Here is a 19,752-nt window from a genome sequence, read left to right on the forward strand (position 1 = left end):
TTTAGAGGCAGAGCTTATCATTTTCAAGGAAAACTCAATCTTGGTGATCGAGAGGCTGTGAAGTGGGGGCCGAAGGGGGATGAGCACCCTTTGCTGTGGGATTTATTTTGGATGGTGGAGGAGTGTAGAGCGTTCGAGCCTGTACATATGTATTGGGAAGCGAACAGAGCAGTTGTCTGGGTTGCCTTCTTTGCTGCTTAGCATTCAAAAAGATCCTGTGGTCTTGTCAAGGGGCATCTCTGTATCGCTTTCTCTTTTTTTTTTTACTTGATTTTGCTGGTTGCACTCATGCCAAAATGAGATGAGTAGCCGTTGTACCAAAAAAAAAAAAAGCTATCATCGTGCTCGTCATCACCATCCACATTCATCTAGCGATCTTCAATAGCAAACACTTCGAGAGCTTCTTGCAGCTTTCTTATACATCACCCCCTTAACACTTGTTTAATTAAAGAAAATGACCCGCTTAACCCCTAAATTAGACTATTAAAGCCGCCAACTACCCTAAAATATCGAATTCTCTCCGAGCTTTGTCGGAACAAGGCCGTCCCTCCCTAACGGAAGATTCGAAATTATATGCCGTCAGCTGCCGTCCCAAACCATTCCAAATTTCAACCGATAGCCCAGCTTCAAATAGCCTCGCTGCGTGCGTACCAAGCCACCGGAGTCAAAAGACAAAATGATGACGAATTGGAAAGTGCCACGTACGCTATTCGAGGCCAATCAGTGGGAGAGGCTCGTAGGAGCCCGTGTCCGAAGAGCGGGCAGCCCCTGGGCCTGCCCGCGGGCAGGGCTATAAGAACGGAAGCGGCGCCCGTTCGATATTTTGACCGCTTGTCTCTTTGATTGGCCGAAGCTCGACGAATCTCCGAGCCCGTAAGAAAATGACCCTCCCTGACTCCCATAAGTTTTCTCCATAATTCTTAATTTTTACCAAAAGGATCCGATTATTGTTGCTGGTAATTACCGGATCTGGTGTTATCTGTTTAATTCTGCTCTCTTCTTTTTGTTCCAGTCAATTCAGTTCTCCGTCGCAGCAGAGCCCCTGGAATCCTTTGACTTTTGATACCTCCGGAGCTCCCAATTCCAATGATTTCTGTGGTTTCTCGATCCGGGTATCAATCTTTTCATTTTCTTGTTTCTTGTTCCGTGTGGATTTTATAGTTTCTTTTGCCATTTTGGTTGGATTGGGGGCGTTTGATCAGTGGCTTTGTGTTGTTTTTTCGGAAGAAATTGATGGTATTTGAGATCTATTGCGAGGAAGAAATTGATGGTGTTTTTCCGTTACTTCCTTTTTCTTGGTCCTTTTTGGATATTTTTTTTTAATCTCTCTCCTGGAATCTTGAGTTGTGATTCGAATGATTCTGGAAGACTGTTGCTCCAAAACCTAATTCTTGAGAAAAGGGGATATCAGAGGAGTAGAACCCATCTTCCCATCACTTTCCGTTAACGGATGAGAAAACCCTTGACGGCATTGAAGTTAAGGGCCTGGCAAGAAGCTAAGGTGTAACTGCTTTCATTAGGTTTCTCTTAGATTTCTGTGAAGGGTCTCCCTTTAAGTGCTAACCTCCGGCACTCAAATTACTGTTTTTTTTTTTTTTTTTTTTTTTTTTTTTTTTTTTTTTTTTTGTTGCTGGTCGGTGGTCTTTGCTAATAAAGAACAGTAAATTGATAGCCACTGATCCAGTACCTGTTCTTTTACTTGGGTTCTTTCCCTTTGTCTCCATAGCCAGTCTTATGTTTTCATAGGTCTCCAGATTCTAAGATTGAATTTCCTGCACCTTCATATGTTGTTTTTTTTTTTAGGGGGTGGGGGGGGTTTAACCGGATGATTCATACAGAACTAGTACGAATGCATCCAACAAAATCTGAAAACAACAAATCGCGAAGTGCCATAGGCAACTTCCTCTCCCCACTCTATAGGGTACTCTCAGAGTGGTCGGCTACATGCAAGGCCATCCAATCCGTGGCCCCATTCGCCTCTCTGAAGACATGCTTGGTCTGAAACTCCACGCCCTCGGCCATGTTCCAGATATTGCGCGACAGGGGGTGGCACCCGTGCACACCGCCGGTGCTCCCCGTAATCTAGCTGATCACTATAGCTGAGTCCCCCTGAAAGAGGACTGCTCTAGCACCTAGGACACGTCGGGCATGGCCCAGCTCCAGCGAAGCCACCCTCAACTCAGCCTCTGGGACCGAGGCCTCGAAAATCTGGCGCCCACCAGCAACAACTGCTCTCAAGTCCAGGCCTCTGATGACAAAAGCCCCACCTCCCCTCTTACCACTCTCCAAAATACATTCGTTGAAATTAACCTTGAAGAAACTCGGAGGTGGAGGCTCCCAGGTGAAAAACACCGTCCGAGGTGCTGCAACTGCAGAAGAAGAGCCCCAGGTGCCCCGAGCTATTACGGGTCCATCCGACCAAAAGACCTGGACAATCTCGAAAGCCTGAACCCGTGCCCGCTTCACAACGAAACAAGGGGGAGGACACTTCTCACCAAAGGTCCAGGCATTTCTGGCCAACCAGATTTGATAGGCAAATTTTGGTGACGCAATTTAGGAGAGGAAGCAGTAGAATGCAAGACTAGCTGAAGGCATCGGCTAATATTTTGAAATAATTGGACCTTTAAAGAGTACTAGTGATAACAACCTATGTAGGGTACATGCCATGCCCTTTCAAGAGCTTTCTGCTCTCAAAAGTTTTGATTGTTTCTGTCAAACTTAGATGAAATTACAAGCTGTTAGCCTTCAATCGAGAGAGAAAAGAGAATAAAGCAAAGAGAGAGAAGCGTGGTCTGGGTCTAATCAAAAGCCTGGTCTATTTGGTCCTAGTCGACCATTAGGGGAAGGTCTAAGCCTAGTCGGATTGTGGACCCGATCTAAAGAGATAATATCACATCAGGTGATGGATGTCTTGTTTTCTTTTTCTTTTTTTTGGTAAAATATGGATGGCAAAATAGAGTTTCCTCGTGTCATTCAAAAGGGAAGACGGAGAAAATGAAAGGAGGAGTTGTGGTCCGACGGTGGCACGGTGAGCACGCCGGGGGTCCTCGACAATAGCTGGCGACAGCTTAGGACGATGGCGGTCCAAGAACAGGGTTGATTGAGGAGGAACTAAGGTCTTGAGTTGGGTTAAAATCAGGGAATAGGGACTCGGCTTAGGGAAAAAATGGAAGAGGGTGAGGGAAGAGAACTCGCCGGCGAGTGGCAGAGGTGGCGAACCTTGGCCGAAGGTGGGAGCATTCACGGAGAAAAATCAGGTAGCGGTAGATCTCGAATGGGAAAGCAGAGTAGGGGGGCTCTGAGAGGGAAGAATGGGGGTTTTGGATGGCGGTGCTCGGCTGTGGTGGTATGGCAGCCACCGGAGGCGAGGAAGAAAGGTAGAGGGGAGAGGATCTAAGCTTGGTGGTGGATCATTGCAAGGAACGAAGGGGATTTAGGGATTTAGATAAGGAAATTCTGGAAAGGGTAAACTCGGCTCAATGGCGGATAACATCGGCATTTCATCGATTGGCAATGGACCCAACGGCTGACGGCCATTTACACTGACCCCGTGGAGTCCTCACTGGCTACGCCCTGCATCCTTATCCCCACGGTTGGAGCTCGGGATGGGGTTCATGATTCCCTTGTTTCGATCCTTTTTTTTTTTTGAATTTGAATTGAAGTCGGTTAGGCCTGCTGAAGACAGGCCCAATTTGGGCCGATTCTCGCACCTATCATAAAAGTTAATTGAGCAGCTTTTGGGGAAATTTTGTGCAGGGTCAGCGTAACATTTTTTGATTTTACATTATTTGCAATGGTAACCAGCATGACATAGTTGAAAAAAGTCATCTCTTGTCAGCAATGGCTCTATAAGTCTGATTTGGTTATGTGAAAATTAAGCCTCAAAATTTGGTTGTTTGGATAAAGTTCCTCAAAATGCCCCAAATCCAAGAGATGTTGGAGACTATCATAGTAATACTTTACTGACAAGAAAAGTTGATTCTTGTAATACGAGGTTGCGGCCTCCTGTTATTTAAGCATTCACCTCAGAATTAGTTGGACATGGCTTGAGTTATATAATTTAACTATATACCAAAAAACAATGAAAAAGGTATAAGTTTCCTTTATAATGAAGGACTGAAGAAAATGGAAGTTGAAAGTGCATTTTGAGCTCTTCAATGTTCTTATCATAGATAAATTGTATTAGAAATACCTAAAAGTTAAAATTTCCTCCAATTTCTTGTTTCAGATTGTTGATATGTAGAATATTCCATTAGTGCCAAATGCTAGTTCAGCTTGTGCATCTCAAGTGTTTATAAATACAAATTCATCAATTAATGTGTGACTCTGCTAGTTTCTGATGCATCTATTTAATGTATTTATAAATAAACTTGTTTTGGTATTTACAGATAGTTGTAAGAGAATCTCGAGCAATAAAGGCAGTTTCTTGTTGGCTACTCTTGTTCTTGTAGTAAATGCAGAGGGATTAATGAATCTCTCCTCATACTTCTAGCCAGGTTAAATTTATATATCTTTTCCCTGGTTGCTTTCTGTTGAATGCAATAGCATAAAAGATGCCTGACATGGTCTTATTGTATTTCTCTGTCAGATTGAATGTTAACTATCTGTGATTTTCTGTGAGAGTCTACTTTCATCTCTTCTTATATTTCCGATCTATATAGTTATCGATACAAAACACTATTTGGTATTTATCTCTGTACATTCTGCCAAATCATTCAGTGTCTTATGTTTAGCTGAGATCAGTTGGTGTCATTGTTTTCACAGATATGATAAATGTATCAACCAAAATTTATCTCCAATGTAGGCTCAGCTCACAACAATCCACTAGCTTGTGACCAGCCATTAGAGTTAACTGGCAACAATATGGGCCCAGGCAGCGGAGGGACCGACCCAAATAACCCTAATCTGGCCTCAAGGCAGCGGTTGCGATGGACACATGAACTTCATGAACGCTTTGTTGATGCTGTAACGCAACTTGGTGGACCTGACAGTTAGTGCTTGATTTTTTCAGTCTCACCAGCTGGAGTTTCTTGTTTCAGCTACTTGACTCTGTCCTCATATTCTCATATTTTGCATCAATATGTGTGATCATTTTATTCATTGAAATCCTAAGATATTGGGACTACATAATTTTTAGCTACTTAATGGTTTAACTATTTTTGATATCATGGTTAGGTAATTTTTAGCTGCTTAATGGTTTCATTGTTTCTGTCAAGGAAAATAGATATGTATATACGTATGTATGTAGGTATATAGATACGTACGTACGTTCATACACACACACATATGTAGTTCTTGGAGAATCAAAATAGTAAACCAAGACTCAATCATCTATAAAATGAGCCAATTAAGTTTAGAATTTTATGATAGATGCGCAGCTTGGTTTATCTGGTAAAACTTGAGACTCCATTTACCTCGTTAATGCATGATAACCTTGTCAATTCTAATGTGGTCATTTAATTGCTTCACACTATGACAGGAGCCACTCCCAAAGGTGTACTCAGAATAATGGGAGTACAAGGGTTAACCATATACCATGTGAAAAGTCATTTGCAGGTATTTTGCATCGATGGCTTTTCTTCTTCTCCATTAGTTATTTGTGCTTTTCCTGACTCCATATTTGTGATGCATCCAGAAATATCGGCTTGCAAAATATGTTCCTGAATCTTCATCTGATGGTACGTTACGAAATAGCCTTATAGAAGGTTTGACAAGCTTTGTCTCTACTTTTTGTTTGATCATGAAAGCTATTTCTTTACATGAAAACAAGGACCTGAAATGCTGAATCTTTGATCACCATTATATGGTTCAATTCTAACAGGGTTTCCATTCATGTAGGTTCAAAGGGTGAAAAGAAAGATCCTGGGGACCTACTTTCAGGCCTTGAAAACTCCTCGTAAGTATGACGTATTTGTTCTTTTATTGCACAAATCAACATGGAAAATAACTGGTGCTGATCCCTTTTGCATTTTTCAAACGGAACTCGAATTTCACCTCGTTAAAACTAGTTTATGTTATCAACTTTGCTGTGGGAACCTTGGCCTAGACACAGGCACCCACTGTTTGATGCTCACTTCTAAATGACTCCAGTTTTATTTTTAACTAAGTTCTTGCTACTTGTTCATGTTACTCACATTTAAATCTAGAATTTATGATCTATTAAATAGTATCAATTTTTTTTAACCTTCATAACTATGACCCTTCTTTTTGGAGACCATGGTCATAACTGGTAAGGGGACAGAGGGGAACTGTGTTCGTAAATGTGTAATTTTCTTTTCATGCATTTTGTTTCTCTGGCGATCTGAGTTATTTGTCTGCTCCTTTTTCTTTTCCGGCATCATTTAGACTTAATAATGAAACTGATTGTTTATTTTTTATAGATTTGTTGTTTTCTCCATGTCCCTCTTCTCAAGTTAGTCTTCATGCATATTGTTAATCAAATAATGGGTATGCAATCAAGGCTGAACTCTTTCATTTTAATTTCTTAATTTTTAATGTCAGAGGGATGCAAATTACTGAAGCACTTAAGTTGCAGATGGAGGTGCAAAAACGGCTGCACGAACAACTAGAGGCAAGTTAAACAATATGTTCTTGTAAATATGATACGATAATTCAAGTTTATGTGATTTCAATTGTTATGTGATAGTCAAGCTGAGTAAACATGGGTCACTGAGGCTGCAATCTAAGTTTAATCAAAAAGCTATAGTGAGATAAAGTCCATGAAAAGGATACTGTGATGTCAGTATAGGCAGATCCTTTAATGATTTTCAAGATCAAGCCATAAGAGAACCCCATTCAAGTGAGATATTTTAAACACAATGAATTTGAATGATAAACTTTCTAATGAGCAAGAATCATATATGGTACTTCTATGACTAATCCACCACAAATGCATAAGTTACACAAGGAATGGAGCATAATATGATTTCAGTTGTTAATGTTTGCATTCCACCAAAATGAACTAACCAATTAAGGATTCTTCATCCTCACTTTGTTGGCATTTGTCTGCTGTGCTTCTTGTGTAATTTTTATTTTGGGCATAGAACAGCAACGCCAGACCTAAATTTTCTCGAATAAAGAAATACTTATTGGATGCCTGGCAATTTTGCTTTCAAGAAAAGTAATAATCTATGATGGTTTTATGTCAAAGAGGCCTAGTGTGTGGTTCTGTGAATTATAGTGGTTTGTTGATTTTAGAATGCCTTAACTTCTTTTTTTCCGTCACTATCATAACTATTGGAGAGGCTGACGGACATGCTTGGTCCTATTCTACCTTTATGTTCCCCTGATTCTTTATTCTTTATTTTACTGATATGGAATCAAATTCTGGTGAGACGTCTTGCAGGACACTAGTATAGGGTAACATCCTAAGTTTGGGACAAGACCATCCCGCTATTGTCCCAGCATCCTGATTGGCATGTCTTGGGATATTGCCAGTCCCGAGTGTCAGGACGAGGTGGGATGGCGGTGCGCCCTATTCCATGGTAAACCAGGATAGCCCCGTACATTTTCAGAAGTGACAATCTATCCTCTACTAATCTTGATGAGCAAGTGAAGTAATTGCACAGCATGCATGATAAACTAATGTAATGAATCAAACAGTTGAGCAATTCATCAAGATCAACAAAAGCAAGAAAACTGCCTCTCACAGATACTAGATCAAAATTGCTTCAACAACTTGCTTGCTGTTCCATTAACCATGCTCAAAATTTTACGGAAATGTCGTATGTATGACAAAAAAAGAAGAAGAAGCTTCATGCAGCTGCATGCATCTTTCATTCAATTTCATTTCTTTTTCCTTCCTTCCTTGCTTCCTTTTCTGAGTGTGAGTGCATAAACTGAATCCAAGGCCAAATAGAATCCTGATGTACTTACATACCTACTAGGCCCCACCTTCTAGCAGGACTGAAAATAGTAGCACAACCCTATTAGTTCGATGTTTCACCCACCATTGTGTATCATTTAGTCAGGAATGTCTAAAGTTAAGGCCTAGCCATCACTTACTATTGCACAAATAAACAGACCTATAGGTGGTTCCGAATGTTTGTGTATAGATGGTAGTATGACCATCACCAATTATATGTTAACTTAAAAAAATCAATTCATATCATTGCTTCGTACTGTTATTTTCAATTGATCCAGCCTGTAAAGAAATTGAATCCATATCCTTATTGGTATAAATATAGTAAATAGGACATCTCTATTGAAGAAATGATGAACAGGATGTATTCTATTTATAGAACCACTTTTTGTAATGTGGTAGATTCCTTCTTCTGTTGAGTAAATGCTCTTCTTTCCTAATAAGAAGACATCTCATTATCAGTAAAAAAGGCACTATTCATTTCAGATAAATAACTAATAATATGAATTATCAACCATTAAACTTAAACACATGCATCACTAACAATAGACAAAGTATCCAGCATGTGTACAATTCCATTGAAATACCACCTTATATAATGCGCATTATCATCATATGCTGGATCACTTGACCAAATGATGCTTGTTCCCTTGAATGGAAACTGTTAGGAGCAGAATTACCATCTGCACATTAAAGTTTCCTGTTGCTCTTTTTATCTTTGGTAAATGGTCAAGTAGCGGTTAAGAACCTCTATGCTGCAGGACTTCAGCTTTGATTATAAGTCCATAATGTGGTTGGTTGATTGGTTGGTCTGGATCAGATGTCATTAATAACTGTAATGATGCAAGTGTAACATATTTATTGTATAATTTGCAAGCAGCGGCATAGGACTAGCCATATTATGTATCCCAGGTAGAGTGTAGTGAGAAACATTTCCTGCATGTTAATAAAGCTCCAACTTATAGTAATTCCTGAACAATCAAAATTTTCTTCTGATTGTTTGGTACTAATGCATTTCGTAAGTTGGCATTATGCACACTTTAATTCATATTTTTTTTTCTACAGCAATTGATTAGATTTTAAGGATGAGCCTTGGCGCAATGGTAAGGTGGTTCCATTGTAACTTGGAAGTCGTAGGTTTAAAACATGGAAACGGCTTTTCGGCACGTGAGGATAAGGCTGTGCGCGTCTGACTCTCCCTAAACCCGGCAATGGCAAGAGCCACGTGCACTAGACCAATAGATTAGATTCTGTCCATTGTTGCTGATGTCACCTTTTTCACTTGTTGATGCTTCAACATGCACTTTCGCATAGATATATCAGTTCCTTTCCTTTTTTCCTCTTCATTGGTAACATCAACGAAAGGAGATGCATTAGAACAACTCCAAATTGCGGGAAAAGGGCATGATATTATTCAGATTAAAATTATTTGGGAACCAAAAACACCTAAAATGCCATGATATAGTCTGTAAATTGGAGTGACATGCTTTGATAAAGTGGAGTTTTACATGATCTTAGTTTTAAAGCTTTTTGACAGGTACAAAGGCAGTTGCAGCTGAGGATAGAAGCCCAAGGGAAGTATCTGAAGAAGATCATTGAAGAACAACAGCGGCTCAATGGCGTGCTGGCAGAAACACAAGGTGTGAGCATTCCTGCCCCCATCTCAGGTGACCACTGCCAAGACTCCGACAAGACTGACCCCTCAACCCCTGCCCCAACCTCAGAGTCCCCACGTCAAGACAAGGCCGCTAGTGGGGACCATGGAGGCACAGGCGGGCTCTTCAAGAGCCTCTCCCGTGATGATTCCTTCTCTTCCCGCCGTGAGCCTCTGACGCCTGACTCCAGCTGCCGTGCTGGCTCTCCGGAGAGCCCGAAGCCTGAGAGGCGAATCAAGAGGCAGCGGGGAGCCGGTGACCCAGGGAATGGGAAGATGGAGCTGGTGTTTGCTCATCATATACTTGAGTCAAGTTCAGGCTCAGATTTCCAGCAACCATGCCCGATTTTCCCAGCTGGTGGAGGGCATTTTCATTCCTCCGGCACTTCAATCTGCGATGATGATAGGTTGGAGAATGGATCTGGAAGTGATATGTGATCAAATTAATGCAGTGCTTGTTCTTAAATGGTGGCTTCTTAATATTGCCCGGAGAAATATTGTCAGCAAGAGTAGGTATTATGATTACAACATGATACTTGTACCTGTAACGTTTCAACCATTCCCACTTCATGTGATGCCTGCACTTATTGATAAGTCATGAAAGAAGAGACATGCCTATTCTATTGCACAATCAAATGAAGAAACCAAGTATTTGTGATTTGAAAATCAAAATATACTTGCAGGCTCTGGCTAATTTTATCAGGGATCCTATCAAGTATTTGTGGTTTACAGACTTCATCAAAGCTGGATCTTGGAATGAACCGGCTAGTAGATTTTTCATAGGTTGGCCTCAACGGTATTCAACTTGTTTTCACAGCGGCCACATCTGACCATCTCTTCAGCTCACTCCAACCTCAAAGCACGCCGAGCAACTGCCAACTTTGGTGCAGAATTTAGCGACTACACTGACCATGCTTGAGGAAGGCCCCTTGCATCGACATCTAAAGAGGAGAGAAATTATCATCGTGAGATCACGAAGGAGTTGCAGAGCATCCAATACCTCACAATGCCGAGCTCTGGCCTCACGAGGCTCAAGCACAGAACATGCTCTGTTGGCACAACCTTCTGCACATGTGAACATCAAGCAGATTAATCCGCTCGTACAATAGGTGCAGGCCTTGACTATGGCAACTCAGGGCTTACAGCAAATAGCAGCATGGCTAGCACCAACTCAGCCAGAACCTGTTCAGTCTAGTCACTAACCAACATGCCAAGTTAGCCACCATTCACGACGCCAAAGTCTAGAATGATCTCGCCAGAGTTGACACACTCGACGGAGGAGTCCTAGTTGGGCTGGGAAGCAATGTACTCCAAGCCCCCATTCCGACAAATATTTCGCTCTAGGTCATTCATCTTCTCGCCACATGCAACTCCTGCCTCAGCGAGAAACCGATCTCGATAGAAAAACTGAAGAGATGGGCTGTCAGATTCAGGCGCTCAAGAGACAAACCTCGAGATCAAACAATAACCTCAACTTTTTCACAGAACCCTTTTTTTCCAGTAGATTATGGAGGAGCCGGTTCCACCTAGTTCAAAATGCCTCAGGTGGAACCATATGACGACACCTCGGATCCTTTGGATCACTTAGAGAACTTTATGGCTCTCTTGTTGTTGCATGGAGCTACCGATGATGTACTTTGCAAGGCTTTTTCTGCCACTTTTTGCAAAGCAGCTCAATTCTGGTTCTCGGGGTTTCACCCCAGATCGAATCACTCTTTCGAGCAGCTCGGACATCTTTTCATAGCGCACTTCGTCTCTAGCCGAAGACAGCGTCGCGGTTCCTATGCGTTGCTCGATGTCAAGCAGAGGAAAAGAGAGTCTGTCAGCGACAATGTCAACTACTTCAATGCGACTACTTTGGAAGTCTGCGACCTAGATCAGTCGGTTACGATGTCAACAATGAAGGGCAGTTTAAGGTCATCTTGTTTTTTCTTTTCTTTGGAGAAGTGCTTTCCTATAGACTTCACCGAGATGTTGGCACGAGTTGAAAAGTATGCCAATGTAGAGGAACCCATGACCTCCTATCGCGAGTCGACTAGAGGAAGGCTCGACATAAGAGACAAAAGGAGACATGAAGAGCGGGGTGTGTCGAGGAGCACTTCACCCCATGAAGAAAAGAGTTCACGCCGACCAAAAAGTCCACCTCGAAAATTTGAGAGATATCTCTTACTGCACTAAGGACTCAGATCCTCATAAAGATTGAGGACCGAGGTTACTTGCAATCTCCACCTCAAATGAAGGCACCGGCGAATAAAAGAGACAAAAAAAATATTATCGATTCCACCAAGACCTTGGATATGATACCAAGGAACGCATCCAACTTAAGAATGAGATTGAGGCACTTATCCTACGTGGATGGTTGGATTGGTATGTACATGCTCGGCATGATCGAGAAGAGCCTGCCTCGGATCAACCTCCCCCGAAGTCGATTGATAACCGTCCGACAATAGGAGTTATCAGCACAATTTCAAGCGGTATTGTTAAGGTTTCAAGCACCTCAGATGATCGAGCCTCGCAAAAACCAGAAGCTGCTTCGAAGAGACAGGGCACAGAAGACGTCATCTTTTTCTCTAATGCCGATCTGGAAGGAGTATAGACTCCTCGTGATGATGCTGTAGTTATTTCACTTACAATCGCAAATTTCGATGTAAAGAAGATTCTTGTCGATAATGAAAGTTTGGCCAATGTATTGTTTTATGATGCTTTCTAATGAATGAAGTTGCTCGCTGCACAACTACTTAAAGTCAACTCATGTTTGGTCAGTTTCTTTGGTGATTCTATCCTTGTGGAAGGTGCAATTAATTTACTAGTCATTGTAGGACAAGATCCTTGAGACAGTACTATGAGGTAGAATTTCTTGGTAGTTTGGATCCCCTCTACCTACAATGCAATCTTAGGCCGATTTGGCCTCAGTGCTCTCCTTACCATTTGCTCATACAGTTCCCTACTAGAAGCGAAATATGAGAAATTCGAGGTGATGAAATGTTAGCTCATCAATGCTACTAGCCACCCTTAAAGGAAAGAAACCAATGGAAACACTTCCCATCGAAGGGTTGGATACACGGGACAAGCTAAAAGAGCAACAAGATGAACCAGCCGAAGAATTGGTACAAGTCCCCTTAAGGGAAGAAGAACCTAACCAAACTATGCAGATTGGCTCAAACATAGATGAAGAAACACAGGCCAAAGTGATTAACTTTCTCTGCACCATTGCTGACATCTTCATTTGGTCGGCCACTAACATGCTAGAAATAAGCTCCGAAGTAATCGTTTATAAGCTCACTGTGAACCCGACATATCGACCTGTGCGGCAGAAGAAAAGGAACTTCGCCATAGAAAGGAACTTCACCATAGAAAGGCAATAAGTCATAGACCAAAAGGTTGACAAACTTCTGGAGGTTGTCCTTGTACGCAGAGTGAATTATCCTGACTGGATGGATAATATTGTACTTTTTAAGAAAGATAATAAAAAATGGCAAGTTTGTATTGATAACACCGACCTTAATAAGGCTTGCTGTAAAGACAGCTTTCCACTCCCGACGATTGATCAACTCGTGGAAGCGACCTCAGGACATTAACTGCTGACCTTCATGGATACATTCTCTAGGTATAACCAGATTCAAATGACGTCTGAGGACGAGGAGAAAATAAATTTCCTCATCGACAAGGGCCTTTACTGCTGCAAAGTAATGCCTTTTGGCTTAAAAATTGCAAGAGCAACTTATTAATGGCTTGTCAATAAAATTTTTAAAGAGTAGATCGGTCAGAATATGAGGGAATACGTGAACGACATGCTCGTGAAAAGCCAAGCAATAGAGCAACATATAACTGACCTGGAGAGGCTTTTGCGACCCTCAGAAAGTTCCGAATGAAACTCAATCCAACGAAGTGCGTTTTCAGAGTCACCTCGAAAAAATTCTTGGAGTTTATGGTAACACAACGAGGTATCGAGGCAAATCCGAAGAAAATCTGAGCAAGACAAAAAAATGCAGCTACCGAAGACTATCAAAGAAGTTTAACGCTTGGCTGGTTGGATTGTAGCACTTGAAAGTTTTGTGTCCAAATGGCTGAGCATTGCCTCCCATTCTTCAAGGCTCTGAAACATCTAAAGAATTTTCAGTGGACCAGAAAGTGTCAAAAGGCCTTTGACCAACTAAAAGAGTATTTTGGCTCATCACCTCTCCTTACAAATCCACATGTCTGAGAAATGCTTTATCTATACTTAATTGTTTGTCCTTTTGTTGTAAGCTCAGTCTTGAGATGAGAAGAAGATAGATGTCAGAAATCGATCTACTATACAAGCCAGATTCTGCAAGACACTAAGATAAGGTATTTCAGGTTAGAAAAGATGGTCTATGCCCTCATCATCTTAGCTTGGAAGCTCCGGCCATGCTTTCAAGTGCATCCAGTCACCATCCTAACCAACCAACCAATAAAGCAAGTTTTGCAAAGACCTGAAAATGCAGGTCAGTTGGTAAAGTGGGTAGTCGAGCTCGGAGAGTTCGACCTTGAGTATTGACCTCGACCATCAATCAAAGCATAAGTGTTGGCTAATTTTCTGATGGAATGTACCATCATGATAAAGATGATCCCAAGCTCTCAACAAAAAGAAGACTACTAAGTAGCCATAGATCTTGCACGTGGATAGGTTATCAAGCTCGGCGAGCAAGGCCAGACTCATACTTACCAGCCCAAATAGAGTAATTATGGAGTATGCACTGCGATTCAAATTTTTATTTTTAAATAATGAAGCTAAATATGAAGCGCTCATTACCGGGCAAAGTTTGCTAAGGAGCTCAGTGTTCAATAACTAAAGGTCTTCAATGACTCACAGTTAGTTATCGGCCAAGTATGAAAAAAGTTCAAGGCTCGAGGGCCGTCGATGGTCAAATATCTATGGACATCAATTCGGCCTTTCATATCTTTAATATACAACAAATTCCTCCGATGAAAAATGCAAGGGCCAACCTATTGTCAAAATCCACCTTGGAGTCTATTAATTCGACGAAAGCCACGTATTTCGAAGTCCTAAAAATGCCGAACATCGAGGAACCCGAGTTTGTGATAAATATCATGGTCAAACCAAGCTAGATGGATCCTCTTATCGATTTTTTTTAAGGATGAAACATTGCCTGCAAATCGGATTGGAGCCCACTGGATAAAGCATCAAGCTTCCCATTATGTCCTTTTAGATGACAAGTTATACCGGAGATCATTCTCATTGTCACTTCTTAAGTGCCTCCGTCTAACTGAGGCATATTATACACTTCAGAAAGTATATGAAGAAATCTGTGGCAATCGTCTAGGGGGCAGATTTTTAGCCTACAAGATTCTGCGGCAAGGATATAGTAGCCGACCTTATAGCAGGATGTGGCCAACTTTTCAAGAAATGTGACTGATGTCAACGCCACGCCAGCATTCAACAATGCTCAGTGGTTCCTTCAACGCCGATCAATGCCCTTTGGTCGTTTTCACAATAAGGAATCAACATCCTTGGACTTTTTTCAATGGCAATTAGGCAGCGCAAGTTCCTCATCATGTTTGTGGATTATTTTACCAAATAGGTGGAAGCCAAACCAGTAGCTCGGATTATCGAGGTAAAAACTCAAAGACTTTTTCTGGAATGCTATAAGTTGCGGGTTTAGACTTCCTCGAGTAATCATCATAGATAATGAGCATCAATTCGATAATGCTCAGTTCAAAGACTTCTGTGCTAAGCTCGGCATTGATCATCGGTTCACTTCAGTAGCGCACCCCCAAACTAATGGAGAAGCCAAAGTGTCCAATTGAATGACAATTCTACAAGGCCTAAAAGCAAGCTTGGACTGAGCAAAAGGACTATGGACAGAAAAAATCATACAGTGTCTTATGGACGTACCGAACAATCTATCAAATTTCTACTAGGAAGACGCCCTTCAACCTTGCATTTGGAACAGAAGTAGGAATTCTACTAGAGATCGGATTACCATCACTTCGGGCGAAAAGTTTCAACAACTACACAAATTCAGATTAGCTCTGAGCTAATTTTTTTCTTCTAGAGGAGACTAGAGAACAGGCTCAAATCTGTATGGCAACATATCAACGAAAGGCAGCTTGGTATTACAATTCAAGGGTCAAAGAAAAGCTCTTCCAAATCTGGAGACCTCGTCCTAAGAAAGACTAAAGCGTCACAACCAGAGAAACTCAAAAAGTTGGCCTAGAATTGGGAAGGACCAAACCGAGTAGCCCAAGAAATACGACTAGGGACATATAAGTTGGAGCATCTCAATGGTACCCCGATCCTTCGAACTTGGAACTCCAAGAATATACACATATATTACCAATAAGGTTCATTGTAGCCTAAGTTCATTTCTAATAAAGATCTTCTTATTATATTTCTATCTTTTAGATCGGTCGACTATGATTAATATGTCCAACTTAGCTAAGATTAGGGATACCCCAGGAATGCTTGGGCCCCGACCTAAGACCTCCAAGGTCAAGGAGAGCTTGGTAACAAAACCAACTACTCCTGTAGAGACACGTCGGACACGTCCGAGACCTTCGTAAGTCGAGCTCACTCAAAATTTGATCTGAGGATGAACTCCAAAAATTCATATGAGGATAACCCAAGATTGCCTGGGGATCCTCACCGATCCTCGAATTGGATTTAAGCTTAAGAAGAGGCATCAAAGAAGTTCGGTACAATAAATAAAACTCAAATAAAACAAACTGTGCAAACCAAATTCAAGTACTTAGAGAAATTTCATTTTACATTACTTAGAGGAGTTTGTAGAAAATTCTCAGAATACCCGAGCCAAAACAAGATACAATGAGCTCGGCAAATCCGAGTGAAAACAAAAAAGTGAAAAAACGTCACTCCTCGCCATCTTCGTTCTCATCCTCGCTGTCCTCCTCGTCGAGATCAATATAAAGATTGTTGAAGTCCATCTCTGGATAAAGTCGAAGAACTTGAGCTTGGCAGTCTTCAAAGCCTTTCGCAAAGGCATCGGTGGCATTTTGAAAAGACTCCGCCTTGAATTTGTCCGAAGAGAGAAACTCCTTAACAACTTTAGCGGATCTCTCCTCGGCTTTGCTAGCCATCTCCTTGGCCTCGGCAGACTCCTCCTCAGCTTGAGTAATTTTTGCAGATACCTCCACTACTTGCTGTTCAAATGCCAAGAAGGCCTCCCTAGCCTCAAAAAGATGGCTATCGAAAATCAACGCACAAGTCTAAGCAGTTAAGGCTTGAGCTTCTACCCACTTGATCTTTTTCTTGGCCTTTCTCGCTCCCTCCATGGCTAGCCGAGCTCGCTCTTCTGCCTGCTCTAGATCAGCCCTCGACTTCGCCTCGACCTTGGCAACTTTTTGCTTGGCAGCTTTCCACTTCACCTCAAAATCCGAGACTTGACGTCATAACAACCTCATACATACAGTAAACTTCATGGGCATGTTGTAGAAAAGAAGTGATCAATATATGAAGTAAAACATTGTGAAATTTGGCATAAAAATACTTACTTGGATTGACCTAGGTGAAGGTCTCATCGATCAGTTCATTGACATGAACAAACCTTAAAATGCTTTGGCCACCCGAGGAGATGTCAACGCCGAGTCAGAATCTTTCACCGACCACCTCGGAATATAAGACTCGGAGGTAGGAGCAGAAGAACATGGGGCAAAGGAGGAGCTTAGGCCAGCCTGAGCTAAAGTAGTTGCCTCAGATGAGGACCGACAAGAGATCGGAGCAGTGGATGATGGTTGAGCAAGGACGACCCCTTTCGGAGGAGCTAACCTAATGGGCGACGCGATCTCGACCTCGAGGTTGAGTTCCACACTTTCTATTCGAGGTTCCAGCACCTCGGTAGCAGAGACCTCAAGAACAGAGGCCTCAACTGTAGCTTCGGGAGGAGCCAAGGTGGATCCTCCCTTTGTCTTCTTCTTCTAAGGGGCTTCACCCCCAGATGCTGCAGCGACTCTCTTGCACATAGCTTTTCATATCAATGTTAGGTCAATCTTCATGGCTACAACAACTGCAAAATTAAAAAAAATATTAGAAAACTTAACCTTGTAGCGAGGTGAAAAGATAAAAAAATGTGAAGAATATTACCCTGAGGGTCGACTGGGCTCAAGCCAACGTTGATCAATGTTTCCTCGAACAACAATTTTTGTAGCAAAGGAATCTTCAATTTATGAAAAGTGTCCAAGAATCCTTGATCATCACCGAACAACTATGGTGGTTGGTTCAAAGACCTCCAAGGTATCCTCCATAGGGTCTCAAACCACTATAGTTGCTCAGAAGAAATAAAAAAGAATCTCTCCTTCCATCGGTGAATGAAAGGAGTACCTTGGATCAATTGTTGGCCCTTCTGAGGAGAAAATAGCACCAGTTGCTTTTCCAACGATGCCTCTTTAAACCTACAATGACCCATAAGAAGTTTCTCATACAGGCCGAGCCGAGAAGGAGGAGATTTGGTCACCCGGTCCTCAGGACCGACAAGCTTAAAAGTGAACTCAAGAGGAACGAAATGTTGGGTTCGGAGCAAGTCCATCTCCTCTTGGGTGAGGCCCGACACTTTATATGTGGGCCGAAGTGGACTTTGGGCTCAGCCTCACTAGGATGTGAGGAGCGCCAAGTTTAAGGAGATTGGTCGAACGACCAACTCCCCGCTGAGACCTCGATATCAGCCTCACTCATGATGAAGAAAATAGAAAAGACCAAAGGGGGAAAATGCAAGAAAGGAAAAATTTGAGCAGCCAAAAGCAGAAACCCACAGATGATCGTCGAAAGAAACCAGAGAAAATGCCGAAGCCGGAGGAAAAGAACTTCACCAAAGAAGCACACAAAAGAAAGCTCGAACCACTGGAAAGATCTGCAAAAGAAGCAAGAAGTGTAAAATGGAGGGGGTTACCCTTATATGGGGGGTGTGAAGGGCTTTGATTGCAACAATAGTTCGACTTCCTGAGCTGATTCAGCCACATGTCGGTTTGGGTTACGACGTGTGCAATTTATCCAAATCACCACATTAATAGCGCCTTGAAAAAACTCTAGAATTATGATGTCATGGGACAACCCCGATAAGATGGCACTTCAAGAAGATCAATCGACATATTAAAACTCTTGTCCTCGATCAAGATGACTATACAACTTTCATCACCCGAACTAAGATTCAATTCGGTCTCAAAAGTGGAAGACAAGTGATGGAGAAATATTGGATATATTAACCTCGGCTTAGACCGATCTCTTTGACCTTGGTACTAACCGCGGTGAATAATTTTGGTAAAAACCGAGGTGCCACTCTTCTCGTGCTAACAAAGACCGCAGTTATGGCAACACTATAGTCAATGCACAATAAGCGTAATTGCTGCCGCATGTTGCTCATGCAGGATGGTTACCACGTTGTTAACGTACAACCGACCGTTATCATACAGTTAAGGCACGTCACGCCAAATCAAATAACAGATCAATATTCTACCTCATATAAAGGGATGGCCCGGGGATCCTCAAGCAAGTTTATTTGGAAATTCTACTTGATAAATTTCCTCCCTTCCACACCGTTGCTTGCTCTACTATTCTGACTAAACCATTGGAGGATCTCCCACCGGAAATCTTCCGATAAGTGGACTTTCTGCAAATTGGCCTCAGTAGTTCAACTTCTTTTCAACTCAGCCATATTCGGTCTTACTTCTCTTCGGTTCACACCGACCTCAGAGCAAGCCGAGCAGCTACCGACCTCAATGCAAAAGTTAGTGGCAACACTAACCATGTTTTCGATGATTCTGATCATAATGTGATGAAAATTTAAACAGGAGCGGAATTGATTTTGAAACACCCCGAGCCATTACAAACTTTTACAACTTATGTTTTATTGGAATGAATCCGATTATCTCCGGACCTGACAAAGAAATTGATCAATTTATAGCGGCAACAGCCAATTGAATTATTCAGTCATTTTACAGGCCATTCATACAAATTTTCCTCATGTATTAAATACCAATTATATATTTTGATGCCTTGACAGTAGTTCTGTTATCATTTATTGCCTCTTCTGTATGAAGAGTGGATCATAAATTTGAATATTTTAGCTCTCTTTTTTTCCGCTGTTACTTTTATGAGTGCTTCACGAACATCTATTAAACGCATTTCTTCCAAATTCTCAAACCTGTATAAATATAAAAAGCTCTGTTAAAACATTTTAGTTTTGTACTCAAAATGCTGAAAACCAATCTTGTTCCGGAAACAGCTTCTAAACGAAAGACCACA

General features: G+C 41.8%; 1 protein-coding gene across 4 annotated transcripts; it reads left to right on the top strand.

Annotated features, from left to right (window-relative positions):
* Positions 1-784: 784 nt before the first annotated feature.
* Positions 785-10,191, top strand: LOC120103664 (myb family transcription factor PHL7-like). 4 transcript variants are annotated; one of them, XM_008796491.4, is made up of 9 exons: positions 785-873; positions 1,013-1,112; positions 4,389-4,496; positions 4,805-4,990; positions 5,480-5,556; positions 5,636-5,678; positions 5,839-5,896; positions 6,502-6,571; positions 9,399-10,191. In XM_008796491.4, the coding sequence occupies exons 4-9, from the start codon at positions 4,864-4,866 to the stop codon at positions 9,951-9,953; spliced, it is 930 nt and encodes a 309-aa protein (XP_008794713.2). In that variant the 5' UTR covers positions 785-873; positions 1,013-1,112; positions 4,389-4,496; positions 4,805-4,863; the 3' UTR covers positions 9,954-10,191. The 4 variants fall into 4 exon arrangements, with proteins under 4 accessions (XP_008794713.2, XP_038983001.1, XP_008794712.2 ...); XM_039127073.1 differs by lacking the exon at positions 4,389-4,496 and having other exon boundaries at positions 4,765-4,990; XM_008796490.4 differs by lacking the exon at positions 4,389-4,496.
* The last annotated feature ends 9,561 nt before the right edge of the window (positions 10,192-19,752 follow it).

The sequence above is a fragment of the Phoenix dactylifera genome, chromosome 1 (assembly GCF_009389715.1).
Source record: "Phoenix dactylifera cultivar Barhee BC4 chromosome 1, palm_55x_up_171113_PBpolish2nd_filt_p, whole genome shotgun sequence".
NCBI classification, from domain to species: domain Eukaryota; kingdom Viridiplantae; phylum Streptophyta; class Magnoliopsida; order Arecales; family Arecaceae; genus Phoenix; species Phoenix dactylifera.